This window comes from Myodes glareolus, chromosome 14 (assembly GCF_982192425.1).
Source record: "Myodes glareolus chromosome 14, mMyoGla1.1, whole genome shotgun sequence".
NCBI classification, from domain to species: Eukaryota; Metazoa; Chordata; class Mammalia; order Rodentia; family Cricetidae; genus Myodes; species Myodes glareolus.
In genome coordinates this window covers 31976399-31997432 of record NC_142039.1, presented here as the reverse complement: position 1 = coordinate 31997432, position 21034 = coordinate 31976399, and the positions used below count along the sequence as shown (strand labels likewise).

Genomic DNA, 21034 nt, shown 5'->3' with positions numbered 1-21034 from the left:
TGCCTTCCATGTCTCCTGTGCCTACAGCCAGTCAGGTATCTCCGCTGCTAATTTCTCACTGTTTTGGGTGGACATGTCCTTCTTCCAGTGAAATCCCACGGTGAGCCCTACTGTCTGGAGATAAAGTCCAGCACTTACAAGGGCATCAACCATTCCCTTCTTCCTGTTATCTTGCTCCTCATATCTAAGACCCCGTGACTCCGAGTCTTTCCCTGCTTTTCTGTGTCCCTGTCAGCTTCTGAGGGCTCTAGGCAAATGCCCCATTCTGCAACTATCCACTGTGACAGACCTTCAGCAGGACCAGTCTCAGCCACCTTTGTGTCTGGGAAATGACCTCTGATTTATTTTATTATTTATAGCTTTATTGTGGTATGATTATTTGTGTTTTTGTTGTTTGGCTTGTTTTTCAGAGACAGGGTCTCGTGTAGCCCAGGCTGGCCTTGAACTTCTGCTCCTCCAGCAGTCACTGCTCAGGGGCTGGCTTTGAACTCCTGATCCTCCTGCCTTCAGCTCCCAAGAGCTGGGATCATAGAGGTACGCACCACCACCCCTGATTTGTGTTTGTGTGTTTTAAGTTCTCACTGTAGCTCAGACCGATGTCTACAATCAGCAAATCCTCCTGTCTCAGCTTCCCAAGTGCTGGGATGACAGCTGTGAATCCCCACACCCTGTTTTGGGTTTTATTTAACTTTTCTGTGACGCTGGGGCTTGAACCTGGGGCCTGCACAAACCAGGCACACACTCCCTCACTGAGCTACATCCCCAGCCCCCTGTGGCATTTTCAGTCTGTGGAGCCCTCTTCCTGGAGGACTCTATCGCATCTCCTTGAGTGTTTGCCATATTCAGTCTGGCCTTTCGGTTAGGCCTGTGATTCTTTCTCCTGTGCCTCAGGTCAAGGGTTCAGATCCTTGGACCTGTGGATATGGGTTCCTGCCTGCAGTTTCAACACATGAACAGCTCAGTAACCACATGAGGAATAAAGGCAGGAGCGTTGTTTCAACAAGACCAAAAGGAATAGATAAGGTACAAAACGACTCTGTTCTGGTTTCACTGTGGGAAGTTTCACGTTCAAGCGGCACAGTTCCCAGGCCTAGAAATGAAGGTCCTGGCTTATCTTTTGTTTCATTTTATTCTTGGAGGCAAAATCTTGCTATGTAGCCTGGGCTGGTCTGGAAGTTCTCACAGTGGTAGGACTAGGGGCATGGGCTACTATACCTGGCCACCTTGGACACTCTTCTGCCTTCAACCATTGCACAATAATTCTGAGTTGTGCTCCCTGCCCATATCCTGAGGGTGAATGTGACCAGCTGGTATTGGCCTGTTATTCTCTAGTTGAGGAGAACTCAAGTAGAATGAGCCAGGCCACGCAGTTTTGACTTCTGGGAAACACTGTGTTTTATCAGGGACCTCTAGACCACAAAATCTACAAACCTTTAACATTCCCGTCTCTCTCTATGACTTGCAGTTTCTGTTCTGTCCTTGCAGACCACACTTCCGATTCAGTGAGCAGAGCCGACTGTGTTGATATAAGAGGGAGCAGGCCTGCCCAGGCCTGTGGAAACTCTACAGATAGGAAAGGGCAGGTCTCCACAAGGCCTTCAAGGCGGTGAGGGTAGACTTGTGGGGATGGGGCTCCCAGGGCTCCACCTTATTACTGTGTAGGGCTGTGATGAGGCATTCAGGCCCCTCCAGGGGCTTCTTCTAGTTCTTACACACACATACACACACACACACACACACACACACACACACACACACACACACAGAGAGAGAGAGAAGGGAGAAAAAAAGCACTGCAGAGATCCCATGGCTCCCAAGCATGCTGGCTTTGTTGTCCTGGAGCGTCAGGGAAGGCAAGAAAGCAGAAAAGCCAAAGCAAAGATTGTCTCAGTTCCTAGGGGCAGGTCTGGCTGGCAGGAATAGGAATGTTCCTACGGTGGGTGGAAAGCTAGTCCTGGGATTAACAGACCTATGCATACTGCAGAGCTGGGATTGGTGAGTTCAGGCAAGGAAAATGGCTTCTTGGAGGATTAAGAGAAAAGTAGCAAATGCTTAAAATATGCTAAACAGTGACACTGCCATTGTCCCTAAGACAGTGTGTTGTTTAAATCAAACCTTCATCTTGAGTTTGTAATCCTCCTGCCTCTGCCTCCTGAATGCTGGGATTACGGGTATGTGCCACAGTGTCTGGCCAAGTTAGCGCTTCTTTGCAAACAAAATTCAGACACCTGGTAATTAAAAGCCCCATGGAGCTGTGTGAATCCAACAGAACCTCATGTATACGGGAGATTAGTGAAGGTGATGTCTGCCTGGAGCGACAAAGCCCTAACTGCAGACCCCACTCCCATGATGGATGGAGGGGCAACACTGGGTGATGGAGAGACTGTAGTTGTACAAAGATGCAGTTCCCAAAGGCAAAGTGTGCTGGGATTGGTCCTCCCTGATGGCTTTATGGACAGCACATGTCCCTTGCTCAAAGGAAACCGTACTGAAGGCCATTGTCATCCTAAGACAACACGACCCTGGTAGTAGACACAGAATCCCAGTCGTACAGGCAGGGCACTGTCTACTCATCCAGGGCTTCCCATTACTGTTTCGTATTTGGTTTTAGCTGCTTTGCAAGAAAACTCAAAAGACATTCATAGAGAGGCTTGGGAGATGGCTGAGTACGGGCTGCACTCGCGGCTTATAACCATCTGTCACACCATTTCCTTAGGATTCCTTGCCCTCTTCCAACCTCTGCAGGCACCAGGCACACATGTGGTGCACAGACATACATGCACACAAAATACACATAAAAATGAACTTAAAAAAATCCATAGGGAAGGCAGAGAATTGTGGCCTGGAGTGGGTGCTGGGGAAATGGATCCTTGCTTGGGTCAAGCGCCTGCTCAACAAGCACTGAACCTGAGTTCAGATCCCTACACCCACATGAAAGGTGGGTGTGGCTGATACATCTGTAACCTCAGCACTGACTGGGACAGAGTATAGAGACAGACAGACTCCTGGAGTTCACTGACAAGCCAGTCTAGTTAGAGGTAAGAGACACTGTTCAAAAGATAAGAAACATGTATAGGGCAGCTGGAGAGAGGACTCAGAGGTTAAGAGCTCTGGCTGCTCTTCCAGAGGTCCTGAGTTCAATTCCCAGCAACCACGTGGTGGCTCACAACCATCTGTAACGAGATCTGGTGCCCTCTTCTGACCTGCAAGGCATACATGCGGGCAGAATACTGTATACATAATAAAGAAATAAATCTAAAAAAAAAAAAGGAAGGAAGATATAGAAGGACGGTGGGAGACACCAACATCAACCCCTGGCCTCCATACACATGTACAATCACATCACACACACACACACACACACACACACACACACACACACACACACACACACATTTTATCCTAGGCTGGCAGGTCTAATCCAAGACAGAATGAAAACAAAACTACTGTGAGATAATGCTCTTGCACCCTGTAAAGATTTGTCACTTGTATTGGTTTAATAAAATGCTGGTTGGCCAGTAGCCAGGCATGAAGTACAATAGGCAAGGCGACCAGGCTAGGAGAATTCTGGGAAGAGCAAAGGCAGAGACACAGTCACCAGCTAGATGCAGAGGAAGCAAGATGAAAATTCTGCACTGATAAAAGGTACCAAGCCACGTGACTAAACGTAGATAAGAATTATGGGTTAATTTAAGTTTTAAGAGCTAGTTATTAATAATCCTGAGCTAATAGGCCAACCAGTTTATAATTAATGTAGGCCTCTGTGTGGTTTTTTGGGATTGAGCGACTGTGGGACTAGGCAGAACAAAAACTTCTGCTTACACAAAACAAAGAAAACAGCTTATAATAAGGATAAAATATAATAGGAGCCATGGTTACATGCTGCCATGGTTGTATGCCTTCAGACATTTGAGATAGGACCCTGGCTTGCTTCACCTTTGTCCAGTGTCTCCTGGGGCAGTTGCATCCTGGGCTTGTTCCACATTCTGGGATGATTCTTGTAGCTCACCATCACTGAAGGACCATCTCTGAACATCAGTCAGACCCTCATACTTACTTGGTAGAAATTTAACTAACAAGCAAGGTTGACATTGTCATTTTCCTGTGGCCATGATTTTAATGAAGGTTCATTTTTGTTTTAGGAAGAAGAAAATGACTTTCCAGACAGCACTGGAGATCCCCTTTCAGGTAAAGGATTGATAAAGGTTCCTGGGCATCGGGAATAGCTGGGCAGATTCATGAAAGTTATTCAGTGAATATGTGTATCATTGCCTTGTGTTGTGCGTGTGGCTTTATAACTTTCTGACAATCAGCAGTTAGCATTCATCCATGTTGATTATAATTATGTGCATGTGTGCATGCTTGTGTGTGTGCATGCATATATGTGTGTGTGTGTGTGTGTGTGTGTGTGTGTGTGTGTATACCTTAGTTTTTGAGACAAACTCTCACCAGGCCCTGGAGGTCTCTGATAAGACTGAGCTATCTGGCTAGGGATTCCTCCCTCCGCCTTCCCATCACGGGGACTACAGATGTGTGTTACTACCCCTGGCTTTTTTATGTAGATTATGAGAACCAAACTCAGATGCTTGGACTTGCATAGCAAGTGCTTTAGTGAATGAGCTCTCTCTCCAGCCCCAACTCTACTTTACTGAATGAGCTATCTCTCCAGCCCAACTTGTACTGTTTTTAAACAATAGCATGTGCTTTGGTAACTAAAGCATAGATCTTGCCCACTGACTCTTCAACCCTGTTATATCTTCTGGGTACAGTAGGGGACATTCTTTATTCCTGGGATCCAAGCACCTCCGTGGAGCCTGGTGTCAGTACATACACTGGGAACACCATCTTTCATGAACGTGTCCCAATCCCTTTGAGTGCCTGAGGGACTCACCTATTGAATGTGTTTTGATGGTGAATTCTCGGTCACTTCCATTCTCTATAGAATCCCTTCTAAAAGGTCCAAGTTACGCAGAAGAGGGCAAGGGATTGTGGGAGGGGAAAACCTATCAGAACTGTTCACAACCCGTGTGCAGAATAGCGTGACTTTCCATCCTACCTTGGCACAACCAACTACATAGCAAGGTGTTTCTTCATCTAAGGCCCCCGCCACCCCAGTGCAGTTCGGGGGATGGAACCCAGGACCCTCACATGTTAGGTAAATGCCCTCCCTCTGACCTATATCCTGAGGACTCCTGAAAATGTTCAGAGAGGTTTTTCTTTGATCTGGTCTCCTTTGTCTGTGGACCCTGCACACTTCTTGTGCTGACAGCCACTGACCTGTAGTTACTCCTCGAGACTGTGTCTTCCATCCCAGCTGTGCATCTGCAGTCTCTGGAGGAGCTGGGAAACTCCCATGCCCTGCTGCTGCTCCACACTAATTAAAATAGGACCTTGGTGGCTGGCCCAGATGTGAGGAGGATTTCCCACAGGGGTTGGAGGGGAGCAGTGGGTTCCATCCCAAGTGAAGCTCCACTGGGCCATGTTGTGTGTTAGGAAGAGGCTTGAATGGATGATGTCTTTAATCCTTGAAGCCACTTTTGAGACCAACATCATTACCTGTGTTCACAGAGTGGGACAAGGGCTTAGCACACACCTGTGTAACAGGCCACCTGCCTGGCCACAGGGGCCTTCTCCCTAGCAACACTCTCTCGCCTTCTCCCTAGCAATGCTCTCTCACCTTTTTTTTCTTTCTATGTTCCTGTGGTCCAAGTTGGTCTTGAGCTAGCTATGTGGCTGAGAATGCCTCCGAATTTCTGATCCTCCTATCTCCACCTCCTGAGTACTGGGGGTCGACATGCATGCACCAGTATTTATTTATTTGTTTATTTACTTACTTACTTACTTATTTATTTGGCTTTTCGAGACAGGGTTTCACTGTAGTTTTGAAGCCTATCCTGGAACCAGCTCTTGTAGACCAGGCTGGCCTCAAACTCACAGAGATCCACCTGCCTCTGCCTCCCGAGTGCTGGGATTAAAGGCATGTGCCCCCACTGCCCAGCATGCACCAGTTTTATGCAGTGCCAGGAACTGAATCCAGGCCTCAAGTCTGCTGCACAAGCCCTATGTATACCCCCAGGGCTCTGCACTCTGAGCTGATCTCCATCCCCTTGTCTAGAAGTGACCTAGGACAAGAGTGGTTAAAGCATCGAAGTGAGTTTTTACAGAGCGATGAATATTTTTCAATCAACTCCTCTCTTTCCAGATATAGAATTGACCCACAATCTTTTTATTTAGAGACCAAGTCGGTACCATTTTCCAGCAACATGTACTTCCTGGTTTCCTCTTCCCTCACTGAATTCTCCCTTCCACTTCTGAAATGCCTTCAGGGGAAGCGACACATACGCTTGCACCTCCTTCCCTGGAGAAGCAGAATCCTCAGTTATTCACCCTTAGGGAAAATACGTATTTAATTTATTCTTAAATATCATTTATTTTTAATTTTTAATTATGTGTATGTGTGTGGCGGCAGGTGGAGCTATGTGCATGTGAGCGCAAGGGTCCAAAGAGACAGAAAAGGGCATGAGCTCCCCTGAGCCAGAGTTACAGGAGGCTGGAAACACTCGTAAGTGCTGAGCCATCCTGCCAGCCCCTGCTTTTTTAATTTCTAGAGAGAATTTGTCACTGAAGTAAGGGCTAGTTCCTTGTCATTACAGAAAGTCATTTATTCAGTGCCTACTGTATACCTGGGGCCTATCTATCACTTGAGAGGTATCGGGTCCTCCTACAAAACTAGTGATTTCTTTGTTCTCCAGTGTTTCTCTTTCTTCCTCAGGATATCTCAAAGTTTGTCCTTCCAGATAGAATACTGTATGAGATATGAGAAGTATTTGAAGTGTGGGAGGGGGCTAAATATATTTCTTAGAAATTATTCCTACTACCTAAAGTTTATGCTTTTCCTTTCAGTTTCCTAGACAGGGTCTTTCTATGTCGTCCTGGCTGTCTTAGAACTCGCCATGTTAACCAGGTTGGCCTGGAACTCACAGAGATCCACCTGCCTCTGCCACCCAAGTGCTGGGATTAAAGGTGTGTGCCACCGTGCCTGACGTAGCTTATGATTTTAACAGGCAGTTTAAAATGTTCTCATGTATCAGTTCACATGGGTTCCAGTATTGCTTTTCCACCTTATTCACCGAGGTGGGCTCTAATCTTTCCAGACCGCTTGCTCTGTGAATCCTTCTCTCCCTTTAAGGATATCACACTCACACAGCATTTACAGAGGGTCTGGGGTCAGGGTGGGGGTTCTGAATTTAAGCCCTCATGCCTGTTTGGCGAATGCTTTGACCGCTGAGCCTTCTCCCTAGGCCGCTGTTTCGTTTATGTTTGAGACAGAGTCATGCTGTGTAGCCCGGGCTGGCCTAGTACTCAGGCTTACAGCGCATCTCCTCGCCCCGCCTTTGTTCAAATTCCTTAATCTCCTACAGCCACTGCTCAGTGACAGCCTGTGTGACAATGTGTCATCCTATAGTAAAGGTCACCCCCACCACAGCTTTCCAAGCCTGTGACCTTTAAACCCAATTTCAGATTTTGGAGACGTCATTATGCAGTTGACACCGCTCAGTGGCCGTGTCCACAGAGTGTCACCACCGAGGGTTTCAGTGAGCGACTTCCCGATACCTCTTCCCCACCGACTTCCCCTCCCACTCGTGCTTTTACCTCCTGGTGATAGATGACGCGGAGGCTGAGACGACTGAAGCTGGGGTGGGAACCGGTTTTTGGGTGAGGCCCAAGCTAGAGCCTGGTGTGCTCCTCGGCCCGCCTCCAGCTCCCCGCACACCCCGGGGGCTGCTGGCCACACTTCAGACAGAGCCTCTGTGAGTAAAGAAGACAGATAAAGCAAAGGAATGATAAGGAGGCTATAAATTCCCCAAGAAATCTTTCTGCCACTAGCCATGACAGATATGCTTTTGGTTTTCAGATGCACGCAGGGGGCAGGCGGACCCGTTTTCTTCCTTTTCAAGAACTTTTGAGGGGCTGTGCACAATCACAGTGCCGTCTTCACGTGCTAGGTTCGGTGTTAAAAGCTGTCAGGGAGGCCTGTGGAATGACTCAGTAGGGAAAGGTACTTGTTGTCAAGCCTAGCAACCTGAGTTCAACCCCCAGGTCCCATGTGATGGAAGAGATCACCGAGTCCCACAATTTGTTCTCTGGCCTTCATGGGATGTGGCGCACAGGCCCCTGTGCACACACACAACAGCAACCGACAACAATAAATGTAATTTTAAAAGTTGTCATGAGCAGAAGGACGTGCACAGAAGCACGAATTGGTCCTGGAACCCTCAATCTGGTCCTGGAGCCCTCCAAATGCATGCTGGAATGGGGGAAGCGTGGATGGGAAGGGAGGTTGGCTTTATCAACTCTTGCTCCTGCTTCTAGCCTCTCTTTTCCTGTAAAAGGTAATACCATAGGGGCTGCCGAGATGTCCCAGTCAGCAAAGTGCTTGCCTTGCAGAATGGGGACCTGAGCTGTATTGCCAGCATCCCTGTGGTCGTGGTGCTCAGGTCTATGACTCCAGTGCCCAAGAGGAAGAAATCCCCGGGATTTGCTGGCCGGTCTATCCTACTTAATAACCTCCAGCCCAGAGATAGATGCTGTCTTCAAAAACAAAACAAACAAAAACGGGTTCAGTGGGCAAAGTTCTTGCTGTTGCCTATCTAAAAGTCAGGTACCTCAGAGACAACGCATAGCAGTAACCTGAAAAGTGGGTCCAGATTCAGGTAGATCCCTGAGGCTTGCTAACCAGCCCGCCTAGCCTACTCTATCCATTCCAGGCCAGTGAGAGATGCTGAATTAAAGGTGTGGGTGGGGTGTGACACGCAAGGTTGTTCTCTAGCCCCCACACACCCATGCTGCACATCTGTGCACATGTGCATGCGCACAGAACAGCATTGTGTGAGCAGTGAGAAACGACTGTGCTAGATGATCCGGGGAAGGCTGTGTGACGCTTCGATGACGTTGCCAAGACAGTAGGAAAATAGAGGGAGTGTCGCTTGCGTATGTCGGGCCCCTGGCCAACCTGTGGCTTCTCTGTCATCCTGCAGGTGTCAGCAGAAACCAGCCGTGTAAGGAAGGCTGCTCTTGCTTCTCCTGTTCACCCCGGGTCCCCACCATCAGCGACTTGCTCAATGATCAGGACTTGCTAGATGTGATCAGGATAAAGCTGGATCCGTGCCACCCGACCGTGAAGAACTGGAGGAATTTTGCCAGCAAGTGGGGCATGCCCTATGATGAACTGTGCTTCCTGGAACAGAGGCCCCAGAGCCCCACGCTGGAGTTCTTGTTCCGAAACAGCCAGAGGACTGTGGTCCAGCTGATGGAGCTCTGCCGACTTTACCACAGGGCTGATGTGGAGAAGATCCTGCGCAGGTGGGTGGATGAGGAGTGGCCCCACCGGGGACCCTCGGACAGTTCCATGCACTTCTAGGATCCCCTCTGGCGCTGGCCTTTCTGCAGCGAAACCAGCATGGGTCACAGGGAGTGTGGACCTGCTCATTTTCAGATGAGATGTGGAATGGGCAGCGGTTGTCCCTGAAGCTCACAGCTTCTGGAAGGATGGGTTCGGTTTTGGTGGCAGGTATTTGTGTTTTTTTGCACATCTGTTTTAATTTAATATTCGAATCTGGAACTGGGGAAGAATATTTTGTAGGTTGCATAGGACCAAAGCCTGTGGTTGGGACAGAATCGGAAAGAAAACAACCCTCTCCTTAGTTACTGCTAAAGATTGCATCGGGATCCCAAACTGTTGATGTCTCTGGACGTCTCCACATCATCCTATGCAGAACCTTTGCATTCCCAGCCTAGCAGAAGATGGGATGGAGAAGTCACCCTGGCCTGTTCACTGTTACTGTTTCTGTTATAAAGGGCTTAGGAGAGGATACTCTATGATATGGCCTGGATACAAGCCATCTTCTTTATTCAAACACTTTTGTAATCCATGGGCTATCAATACTGGCATTGGATTTAGTATTTTTAAAAGAAGTACAAAGTGTACGGTTTGTAGGTGAGCAGAGTGGTCAGTAAGTGTCATGGGAATGGTATTGGCAAAGACTAGTAGTACTCAACATCCCCTCTGGGGGCTGGGCGACGGCTCAGTGGTTAAAGTGCTCACTGCGTAGGAGGAGGACTAGAATTCTGGTCCCCAGAACCCACATAAATGTGGGATGGTGTGGCAGCCCACCTGTGATTCCAGCTCTCAGAAGGGAGACAGGACTCCCAGAGCAAGCTGACTAGCCAAGGCTAGTCACATGGGTGAGCTCTGGAATCAATTGAGAGACTCTTTTTCAATGAACAGTGTAGAGATTGATTGAAGAAAAATTTCAACATCAACTATATGCACACACATGTACATGTACATCTGTATCCACGTGCAACAACAACAACACACACACACAAATCTTTTAAAATGCCATTTGGGGAGGCTGAGGACATCAGTCAATGAGTAAAGTACTTAGCTTATCAGTATGAGAATCTGAGTTCAATATCTAGCACCTGCATGAAAGTCAGACACAGCAATGTGTGCCTGTGACCCCAGTACCAGAGAGCCAGAGCCAGGAACTCACTGGCTAGCCAACAGAGTCCAGTTGGCAAGTTTTGTGTTCAGGATGAGACATTGTCTCATAAAGGAAGGTAAAGAGTGATTGAGGAAGACACCTGAGGTCAACCTCGGACATACACACATACACACGCATACACACCCACAAACACACACATACATACACACACGCAAACACACACACCCATACAAACACACATACACACACATATACATACACACAAACATATATACACACACACACACACACACACACACACATACACATACACATACAAGAAATGCCTGCTTGTTATCCATGCTTCTTTTTCGGTGCCAGGGATGGAACTGAGGGCCTTAAGCATGCTCAGCCAGGATTCTACCACTGAGCTGTACCTGCAGTCCTGTTATTCATGATTTTTTATTCTTCTCTCACACACTACATCCCAATTGCAGTTTCCTCTCCCTCCACTGCTCTCAGTTCCCCTCCACACATGTCTCCTCTCCCCTTGATCCACTCCTCCTCCACTTCCAAATCAGAAAAAAGCAGGCCTTCCAGGAATATCAACCGCACATGACATAACAAGATACAATACGACTAGGCACAGATCCTCATATCAAGGCTGGTTGTTATTTTTATGAGAGCCCAGCACAGGAGCTGGGCATGGTGGTGCACACTATTAATCCCAGTGCTGGGACGGTGGAGCTAAGCTGCTCCTGGGGTTGCTCACCTGCCAGCCAGTCTAGCGTATGTGGTGAACTACAAGCTGGTGAGGGATCCTGCTCAAAACACAAGGTGGAAGTGTGCTGAGGAGCTTCTACATGTTCATGTGCACATAGTCTCACAGACCCATACACATATACACTAGTTCAATTAAAATAAACAAAAAGGAAGAATAACATTGATGACATAGGACAGAGATATTAAGATGAGCTCAAAAGGTGATTCTCTAAACCACCGTTTTTCCCCCATAACAAATAGGTTTTTCCTTAGGTTATTGGTAAATAAAGTCAGCTTCTTACCGAGTGTGACCTCCAAGCAGCCAAGTCTACGGTGAGACTTGCCCATCATTTCTGGTTCATTAAGAATTTAATTACACCCTACATCTTCTCTGCTCAGATTTAACACATTTATGTCCTCTTATTATATTTAAAGTGACAGCTAATGATCAAATGCAGACATTTAAATGCTTTTCAGATTTGTTTTATTTGTATGAGTGTTTTGCTCCATGTATGCCTGTGCACAAGCATGCATGGTACCTGCAGAGGTCAGAAGAGCGTGTTAGATACCCTAGACCTGGAATTCAGCCTCCATGTGAGCCCTGGGAACACGACTTCTGCAATAGCAGCTTTTAACTGCGGAGCCTATCTCTCCAGCCCCTAAATGCAGACGTTTTTACAAACAGTTTCTCAGAAAAATCAGATGTTTTGTGCATCATGGTCCTGACCTAGGTTCCCAGCAGAACTTGCTAGGGAACTTCTGCTATTTCACGGATGTGATTGGTTGCTTAGCTTTCTCATTAACGGGCCATTCTGTGCTCTGGCTATTCTCACAGAGGCTCCTAGCCCGGGCTACTCTCAAACTCACTGCATAGCACAGGATGACCCCACGCTTCTAATTTGCCTGCCTCTGGTTTTCAAGTGCTGGACCACAACATCTGGTTTTGCTCTCACTTCTTACAGCAGAAGCAACCATAGGGAAATGAGAGGGCTTTGGTAATCACTTTACAGGAAACGGAACTCAGCAGGTGAAGCTCAGAGGTAGCGGGAGGCTGGAGCATTAGGAGATGCCAGCCCTAGCATCCCAGTGTACCCCAGAACTCGCAGGGGAGGAAAGGGGTAGTTCCCGGGCTGACATATGTCTAGCCATGTTTCCAGAAAGCCCCTTCCCTCCCATCTCCACCAAGCAGACTTGTCACTTTGGCCCAATTTGTGAGCATCCCTGAGGCATTGGTGCAGGGGGAGCCCCCCATTCTGTTCCCTTTCATCAGCCTGCTCCCCCATACCTATCCTCTGAATCTGCCTTTCCCACTCCTAGAGAAAAGAAGGGAGAGGAGGAACTCCGGATGGACGAGAGCTGCAGCAGAAGGCCCAGGAGGAAGGGCATGAGCTAGCTCCTGACTCTCCACCCGTGTCCTTAGCTCAGTAGAGTCTCTGCTCTACCGAGAGCTTCAGGCCAGTCTCTATGGCTTGGAACAGAGTCGCTGAAATGATGGCTTCTCACTCCCTCCCATGGGCCACAGTGGCAAAAGCGATTAAAACTTAAACATCTTCCTAATGGTACTGATTTTAAACCAAGAACTGAGGTGAAAAATCCCACCCATAAAAATCCCCACAATTTGATTCATGGTGATTAGGGTTTCAGAAAACCCAGATCCTCCTCATACTTGATATGTAGCCCAGGCTGGCCTTCAACTTCTGATCCTACTGAGTTCACCTCCTGAATGTTGACTGGTCACCATGCCCAGTCAAACTTGAGTCCGATACACCACAAACTTCAGAGCAAATACTTTTCGTGTCTGGCCTGGGGCCGCCGATCTGCATGACCGCCACTTCCACAGGAAGAATTTTCAGCACTTCAGCCACCAAACTGAACTGGTCATGCGGCATCTCTGGAGCACAGCTGTGGTTGCAAGTGTCCAACCAACTTGTCTTTCTAGGGTTGGATCAAAACTGTCAGGCAGGGCTGGAGAGATGGCTCAGCAGTTAGCAGTGCTTGCTGCTCTTCCGGAGGACCCGAGTTTAATTCCCAGCACACACATGGGGTGGCTCACAGCTGCCCGTGACACCAGCTCCTGGGGGATCTGACACCCTCTTCTAGTCTCCAGGGGCACTCACGCACACAAGGCATACACTCACACACACACACATGGCATGCATTTACACACACACACACACACAGAGAGAGAGAGAGAGAGAGAGAGAGAGAGAGAGAAGTAACTCTCTAAAAGATAATGTCAAGCTAGGGCTGGGAGTGTAGTTCAATTGATAGAGTGCTTACCTAGCCCAAAGTCCTGGATTCGATCCTCAGCACCACAGTGTGGTGGCGCATGCCTGCAACTCCAGCACCTGGAAGTGGAAGCAGAGGATCAGAAGTTCAAAGTCAGGGAATATTCTCAGCTGAAGCACAAATCAGCTTATTTAAAATTAGCTTATGGTCAACAAATTCAACAGAAGCATAAATACCCTGGTACTTCACAGAAGGGAGAGCCGGGAGGAAGGAGGTCATTTTATCGCCGACTGAGTAAATCACTTTTGAAAGCTTAGTCATCACTTTTTAAATATTTACTTTTATTATTTTTAGTTACGTGTCTGTGTGTGAGTATGTACACATTACATAGGTGTTTGTGAAGACCGGAGGTGTCAGATCCCCTGGAGCTGGAGTTGCAGATGGCTGTGAGTCGCCAGACATGGGTGTTGGGAGCTGAACTGAGGTGCTCTCCCAGAGTAGCATGGGCTCGTACTGATGAGTCGTTCTCCACCCGACACCGTTAACCCAGAAGAGTTTTCTATCCTTGGTGTCTGTGTTAAGATGAGCACAGTATAAGTCGCACGTTGTTTTCCTATTACAATGTCGAAATCCCCTTAGCTGTGTTTCCAAAAAATATTTTTCCTTAGGCCAAATTCCTATCTGCAGTGGTCTGTGAGGAGGCTTTATATAGTGTCCATTTTATTTGGTTGCAATAGGGAAGGGTCAAATAAAAGGGAAGGACTCAAAGCCATGCTGGACAGTCATACACACAGGGACAGATTACACACTTCTGGGGACCCATCCCGGAGGAGGCGGACAAAAACATGGCTTACAATATTAGCATGGCGAGGTTTTAACTAGTTCAGGCTTGCAGTTGTGCTAGGATGTCCCAACTGTGATTCTAAAAGACCCTGTCCAACCACCTACTTCTATAGCACTGAATAATACAACTCCTCAGTAATACAGGAAATTTGGGCAAAGACCTTGTGGTTCATTCTGAACAGTAACTTTTAATACAGTGCTGCCCCCTGCTGGTTGATACACTCTAAATTGGTTTCCAGTTAGAGCCTGGCTTGGTCAGGCAGAGAAAGGGTGTTACTGTTCCGTGACCTGGTACACGCAGACACTCTTAAGAGTGACGTGGCTGACGTGGAGGCTCCTGGATCCAGGACGTGCCCAGCACAGTGGCTGCACGAGAGTTCTGAGGCCTGGTAATCACCTAGCAGCGCTTAGATGGACAGCTCCACAGGGACAGTTGTGTCTGTCAGGTCCACTCATCTCCCAATTTGGTACCCAAGGATGGCACGATGCGGTGATCCTCCCCTCATCTGTCTTCAACCATCTGCATCACAGAAAGATGTGCTTCTAAAGGATTAATAACAAAGACGGAACAGATTGTTCTCTCCCGTCCTCTCCTTTTTAGTCGATTAAACAGATCTCATTGGTTTTGAGCAAAGATTTTCTTTCCTCCTTGTCTTTTATTATTATTGTTATTATGAAATCAATCCTGTTGTCCCTTCTTTAAGAATTTCCTCTCATTTGAGGCTATGATGTTGCTGTCTGTGCTGCTTGTTCAGAGACTTTAATGCATGTACATCTCAAATCCCCTTCCTCCACTGACCAACAGTATTGCTCCTGTGAGCTGGCAGCAAAATCTGCTTCTTCTCATGTGTACACACAGAAGCAATGCTGTGGGCCTAGCAATGCCAGCCACTCTCTCCACTGGGTGCTCCAAAGCCAAAGACTGATGTTAACTCTTGTAACTGAAAGACACACACCTTTGGAGGGCACATACCTACATATGCCCAGGCAGCGACTGAGAAACATTTGCTGTCTCATTGCTGCCTGGGACACCAATCCCACTCTGGGACTCCGGGGTACTCGGTATGCACAAGGAAGGGTGAATCTTGCCTGTATTGTATTTAGAAAGAATCGAAGCCAAGATGCTGGGGCTACTGAAGCCTCAGTACTGGAGGATGGAGCACCTGTGGGTACCCAAGACCTAGACTTGAAAGACCCTGGAAGCAAGGCCAGCTGTCTTCCTTCCTGGGGCTGTCAGGGGGAGTGTCTTTGGGAATTATGTCTGGCAGGGGATCCCCGGGTGATCAGATGTACTGAAGGGACTGAAGTAGTCAAAGATGCAGCTGGAGGTGAAATGATGAACTCACCCAGCTCTCTTGGGGTAGAAGGAGGAAGCACCTCAATGTTTTCTGAGTGCTCTGTGCTCTTCCGTTCTACGGGACAGTCCAGTGACCACTGTCTTCTGCAGCACCCCCTCGGGAGTTTATGCAAGACATTTCATCCCGAGAAGGAAAAGCTTCTGACATCCCTGCATCCCTGGATACCATCTGTATACCTTGGTACTATCTTTTTGACTCTGTCTATGTTTTCATCTTCTGTATGATTCTGGTTTTCTTATGGATAAGGAAAGATGTTTATTACTGTAATAATGGGTGCTACAAAATTAAAGACTGATGTCAACCGCTGTCCCAATGGATGTCTCATTTTTAATGTGTATGTGTTTCTGGGAAGGGTGTGTTTTGCATGTATGTGCATGCATGTAGGGGCTGGAGGACAACCATGGGTGTTAGCCTGATGAACACATACCATCCACCTCCTTTGAGATAGAGTCTCTCATTGGCCTGGGGCTCACAAATTAGGCCAGGCTAGTTGGCCAGTGAGCCCAAGAGATCTTTCTGTTTCTGCCTCCCCAGTGTGGCAATAACAAATGTGTGCCTCAATGTCCAGCATTTTTATATAGGTTATGAGAATCAAACTCAGGTCCTCATGTTCAGACAAAAAGCACTTTACTGACTGAGTCAGCCCTTAAGACCTACTTGCATAGATTCCAATGTAGGTCATTGGCTCATGTCTTGTAGCCCCATCATCCATTATTTGAACACCAGCGGTTTTCTGGAATGCGTCCCAGATGCTGGAAATGCGAAGATAAACAACACGGTCCTGCAACCCCGGAGCTGTCGACAGGTAGACTTGCTGCAGGTGAGGACTGAGAGGACTGGGGATGTGGGCAAAGGTGGTCCAGGGGCACTGAGCAGGATAAAGGGTGAGCAGTTAGCCTCCCGGGAGGGGCTCCACTGTACTGTGTCTGTATGTGAAGGACTGTTTCACCGTTACTGCCTGCCTCTTCTGACCTCGTCTGTCCTCTAATATCTATGGGCTTGACATCTCTGATTGGTGCCTTATCAACACCTCAGACTCAACCTGCTCCATGATTTACCTCATAGTTTTGTGTCCTACCAGAGTTCTCCATGTCAACCATCCACCAGCAGCTCCTAACATCCTTAAGACTCTCATCCTCTTCCTGGTCTATTTCTCTTTGGGTAGTTTTTTTAAAACTAGACAGGGTCTCACTATGTAGTCTTGTTTGGACTCTAAAGTAATCCTCCAACCTCTGCCATCTGGGCCAATGATCTCGTATGTGTGTGTGTGTGTGTGTGTGTGTGTGTGTGTGTGTGTGTGTGTTTGTGTATGTGCACATAAGACTGCAGTTATACATGGTATGCAGGTATGCATGTATGTGGAGGTCAATCTCCAGTTCTCCAGCATCGTTCCTCTGGTGCCATTCACCTTGACATATTTTGTTTTGGTTTTGGTCTTTTGGTTTTATTCAAGACAGAGTTTTGTAACTGGACATTTCTCTCCCACCTGCCAGTTCTCTAATAATCACTCAGAGGCATAATATTAATTGTAAAAGTCTGACCAATGGCTTAGGCTTATTACTAGCTAGCTCATACATTTAAGTTAACCCATTTCTATTAATCTGTGTATCACTACATGGCCCATGCCTTACCAGTAATGCATCTTATTCCTTCAGTGGCTGTTTTGGCATCTCTCTTGACTTTGCCTTCTTTCTCCCTGTATTTAGTTTGACTTTCTTGCCTAGCTATATTCTGCCCTGCCATAGACCAAAGATGCTTTATTCATCAACCCATAAAAGCAACAGCTATTTGCAGCATACAGAAGGACGCCCCACATCATTTCTCTATGTAACAGCTCTGGGTGTCCTGGAACTCACTCTGTAGACCAGGCTGGCCTCACCTCTGCCTCCCAAGTCCTGGGATTAAAGGTTTGTGCCACCACTGCCTAGCACATCTTGTTGAGACAGGGTGTCTCCCTGGCCTGAATCTCAGGTATTAGACTGAGCTGGCTGTCTAGCAAGCCACACCCCCACACATCTACGCCCTCCTCCTCACACAAACAAATCCCTGTGTCTGCCTGGCAATCACTAGGATTACCACATCTTACCATGCGGTTTATCTAACTACTCCATAATGGGAGTTGCCCACCTCTCTTTAGACCAGTGGTTCTCAGTCTTTCCAATGCTGTGGCCCTTTAATACAGTTCTCCATGTTGTGGTGACTCTAGCCATACAATTATTTCACTGCTGCTTCATAACTGTAATTTTGCTACTGTTATGAATCATAATGTAAATATCTGATATGGGAACCCAAAGAGGTCGTGACCCACAGGCTGAGAACTGCTTTAGACTCCTTCCCCGCTCTGCAGCTCATCTTTCAGGTGTCTGCGAGAGCGACCCAGAATCCAAACCAACAAGTTGTTACCTGCTTGAATTCTTCCTTCTCCTCATTCTCTCATCCCATCCAAACAAAATTATCTCTGTCCGTTTAGATGAGGAGGACGCCTTGTGAATCCGTCTAGGAACCTAAGATGTGTCTGTTTTGAAACTATCACAGCTTGAAACCCACTAGCAATTATCACGGTTGCCTGATTGCAGTTAAAAAAAAAAACAAAACTCAATATAAAATTCTGTTTCAAAACAAAGAAAAAAGGTTTTTTTTATTTATTTTTATTTTTCTAGTTTTTTTTTTTAAGAAAAAAAATGCAGTCTAAGTAAAACATGCCCTTGGTACCTCACAGCAGAAGTCTGTTCAGGTCCATGATGGATTCACTTTTAGTGTTATTCATGGGATCAGGCCATTCTCTTACACACCACTTGACAGAAGCATATCATGGACAATGTTTTGCCTCTTTCTGGCAAAGCTTCCTTAACTGGGAATAATAAGACAACCAAGGAGATGATGAATTGATACTTAAATATTAGATTGGGAAGATTTCAGAGGGGATGGGGCCAGATTCCTTCAAACTTCTTTCAAGCCACTGTCAATACTAGAGCAGCTCCTTGTTGATCTCTGGGGAGCTAGTCCAGGGAGGTCCCTGCCCAGGGCTGCCCCACCAGGCCTGTGATCTCTCAGGCCTCATAATCTATCCCCAGAAGTTTCAAGTCGCAGTTTGTTTACTGAGCCAGGTCCCTCTCATTGCATTGAGTAAAGAAACACTTTACAAAACGCATTCCAATATGTTAACTCAGGACAGCAAGATGGCTTCTCAGGTGCAGGTACTTACTGTCAAGCCTGATAGACTAAGTTCAATCCCCAGGACCCACATGGTGGAAAGAGAGAACCAGCTCCCACAAGTTGTCCTCAGACCTGCACATATATGCTGTGGCATACATGTAAAATCAATAAATAAAAGTTATCAACAAATACTAACTCTATACTGAATGTTTTAAAATGTCGGCTACCTCTCAAAGGGAATCTTAAAAGCTGTACCTCCAAGTATCTAAGTGGCGTGTGCATGCACGCAGGTGCACAGGGTAAAGATATAACCCTCAAGGACCCCCCTCTCCCAGCAACCCACTTTCTCTAGAAAGGCCTACCTCCCCAAAGCTCTACAATCTCCCCCAAACTGTGCCACCAGGAGACCAAGAGTCCTAACATGTGATCCTGTAGGGGACATGTCATATTCAAACCATAGCAAACATAATTTTCACAATGGTTCTAATTAAACAAATGTGCCTCCACTTCAAGCTGTGTGCCCCCTCCTCTGGTCTGGAGGCACATATATTTGAGGCCTGGGCAAGGAGAGAGTCTTTTTGAAGCTACATGATTTCCTCCAGGGTGGTGGGAAGCTAGGCTGGCCGGCCAGTGAGCACCAGGGCCATCTGCCTCCCGTCTCCCAGGTGCTGGGATTACAGGTGCCTGGCTTCTGTGTGGATGTGTGTGACAAGCACGTTACTGAATAAGCCATCTCCCCAGCCTGTGAATGAGGCCAGCCAGTTCAAGATGCTCGGGCCCTGTATAGTAATCCCCTCTCTCAAACCTTTGGGGTTCATCCTGGAAGAACTTACTAGAAACGAGTCCAGATCCCCCAAGGGATCTAGAATCATCCAGCCGTTATGAAGAACTGCTGAGATTACCACCTACACCAACTGCCAGAAGTGTTAACGGTCAATTTGGGCTTAAACTTTAACTCCAAATCCTACTCCAATAAATGGCCCTGTTTTCAGAAAAAAACACAGCCTTTTCCACCTGCAGTCAGGGTCTCTACTCCCAGAAGGTCCACAGTCAGTGCAGGGAATGCCCACAGAAGGAGCAGCTCTAGGGGCTAGCCTACAGCAGGCAGAGTTTGTTGGGGCGGGCATGTGGATGTGGCTTCTGAGTCTAAGCCGTGTGATGATGTCTGTTCACATCACTACCTCGAGTGGCTAGAAAGGCAGGTGTGTTAATAAAGTTGACTTGGGTTTTCAATAAAAGATAAGGAAGACTCGAGGCTGGAGAGATGGCTCCGTGGTTGGAAACACTTGCTGCACTCACGAGTCAGGCAGAGACTGGGGAATCACTGAGATTTGCTGAATTTCAGCCCAGCTGAGAAAACACAAGCCCTGGGTTTCAGGGAAGACCCGGCCTCAAAGGAATAGGCAGAAGGCAGCTTAGGAAGACACTGTTGTGGTGATAAAAAGCATGGACTCAGGCCAACCTGGGGGAAGACAGGGTTGATCTGACTTGTGGTTTAGAATCTATCAGGGACCCAAGGCAGGGGCTGAAGCAGAAGGCACAGAGGAGCGCTGCTTACTGACTTGCTACCCAGGGCTTCTCAGCCTGCTTTCTTACACAACCCAAGACCACCAGCCTAGGAAAAGCATTACCTACAGTGTGCTAGACCCTCCCACACCAATCATTAGTCAAGAGAATGCCCCACAGGCAAGTCAACGGGTCAATGTAATGGAGGCAAATCTTCAGCTGACTCTTATGTCGTTAGCAATGGAACAACAACAAAAGAGCCAACACCTAATGATTCCTTCTGGCCTCTGAATAAGCACATGTGCATACACATGTGTATGAGTGGAGAGAGAGAGAAGGGAGGGAAGAAGGAAGAAAGGAAGGAAGGAAGGAAGGAAGGAAGGAAGGAAGGAAGGAAGGAAGGAAGGAAGGAAGGAGAGAAATAATACTAAATAGGGCTGAGATGGCTCACCGGGTGCAAGTCCTTGCTAAGTAAGCCGGACATTCTGAGTTTGATCAATGAAACCAAGTGAAGGTGGGAGCAGAGAAATGATTCCACAAAGCTTTCTTCTGACCTCTCTACACCACAGCAGGTATACACTCACGCACGTGTGCACACGCACGTACACACACACACAAAAAAAACCAAAGATAAGTATAAAATAAAAAATTACTGTTATGTTTGAAGAATCACCTTGAGTTCTGATCTGCTTC

General features: G+C 47.3%; 1 protein-coding gene across 1 annotated transcript in view; it reads left to right on the top strand.

Annotated features, from left to right (window-relative positions):
* The window catches only part of Edaradd (EDAR associated via death domain), a 46742-nt gene extending 30750 nt beyond the window's left edge, over positions 1-15992 (top strand). Inside the window, exons 5-6 of the mRNA XM_048461140.3 lie at positions 4143-4188; positions 9039-15992. Coding sequence (XP_048317097.1) covers positions 4143-4188; positions 9039-9421 — 429 coding nt within the window. The 3' untranslated portion in view covers positions 9422-15992. The remainder of the gene's footprint in view (positions 1-4142; positions 4189-9038) is intronic.
* Positions 15993-21034: the final 5042 nt, after the last annotated feature.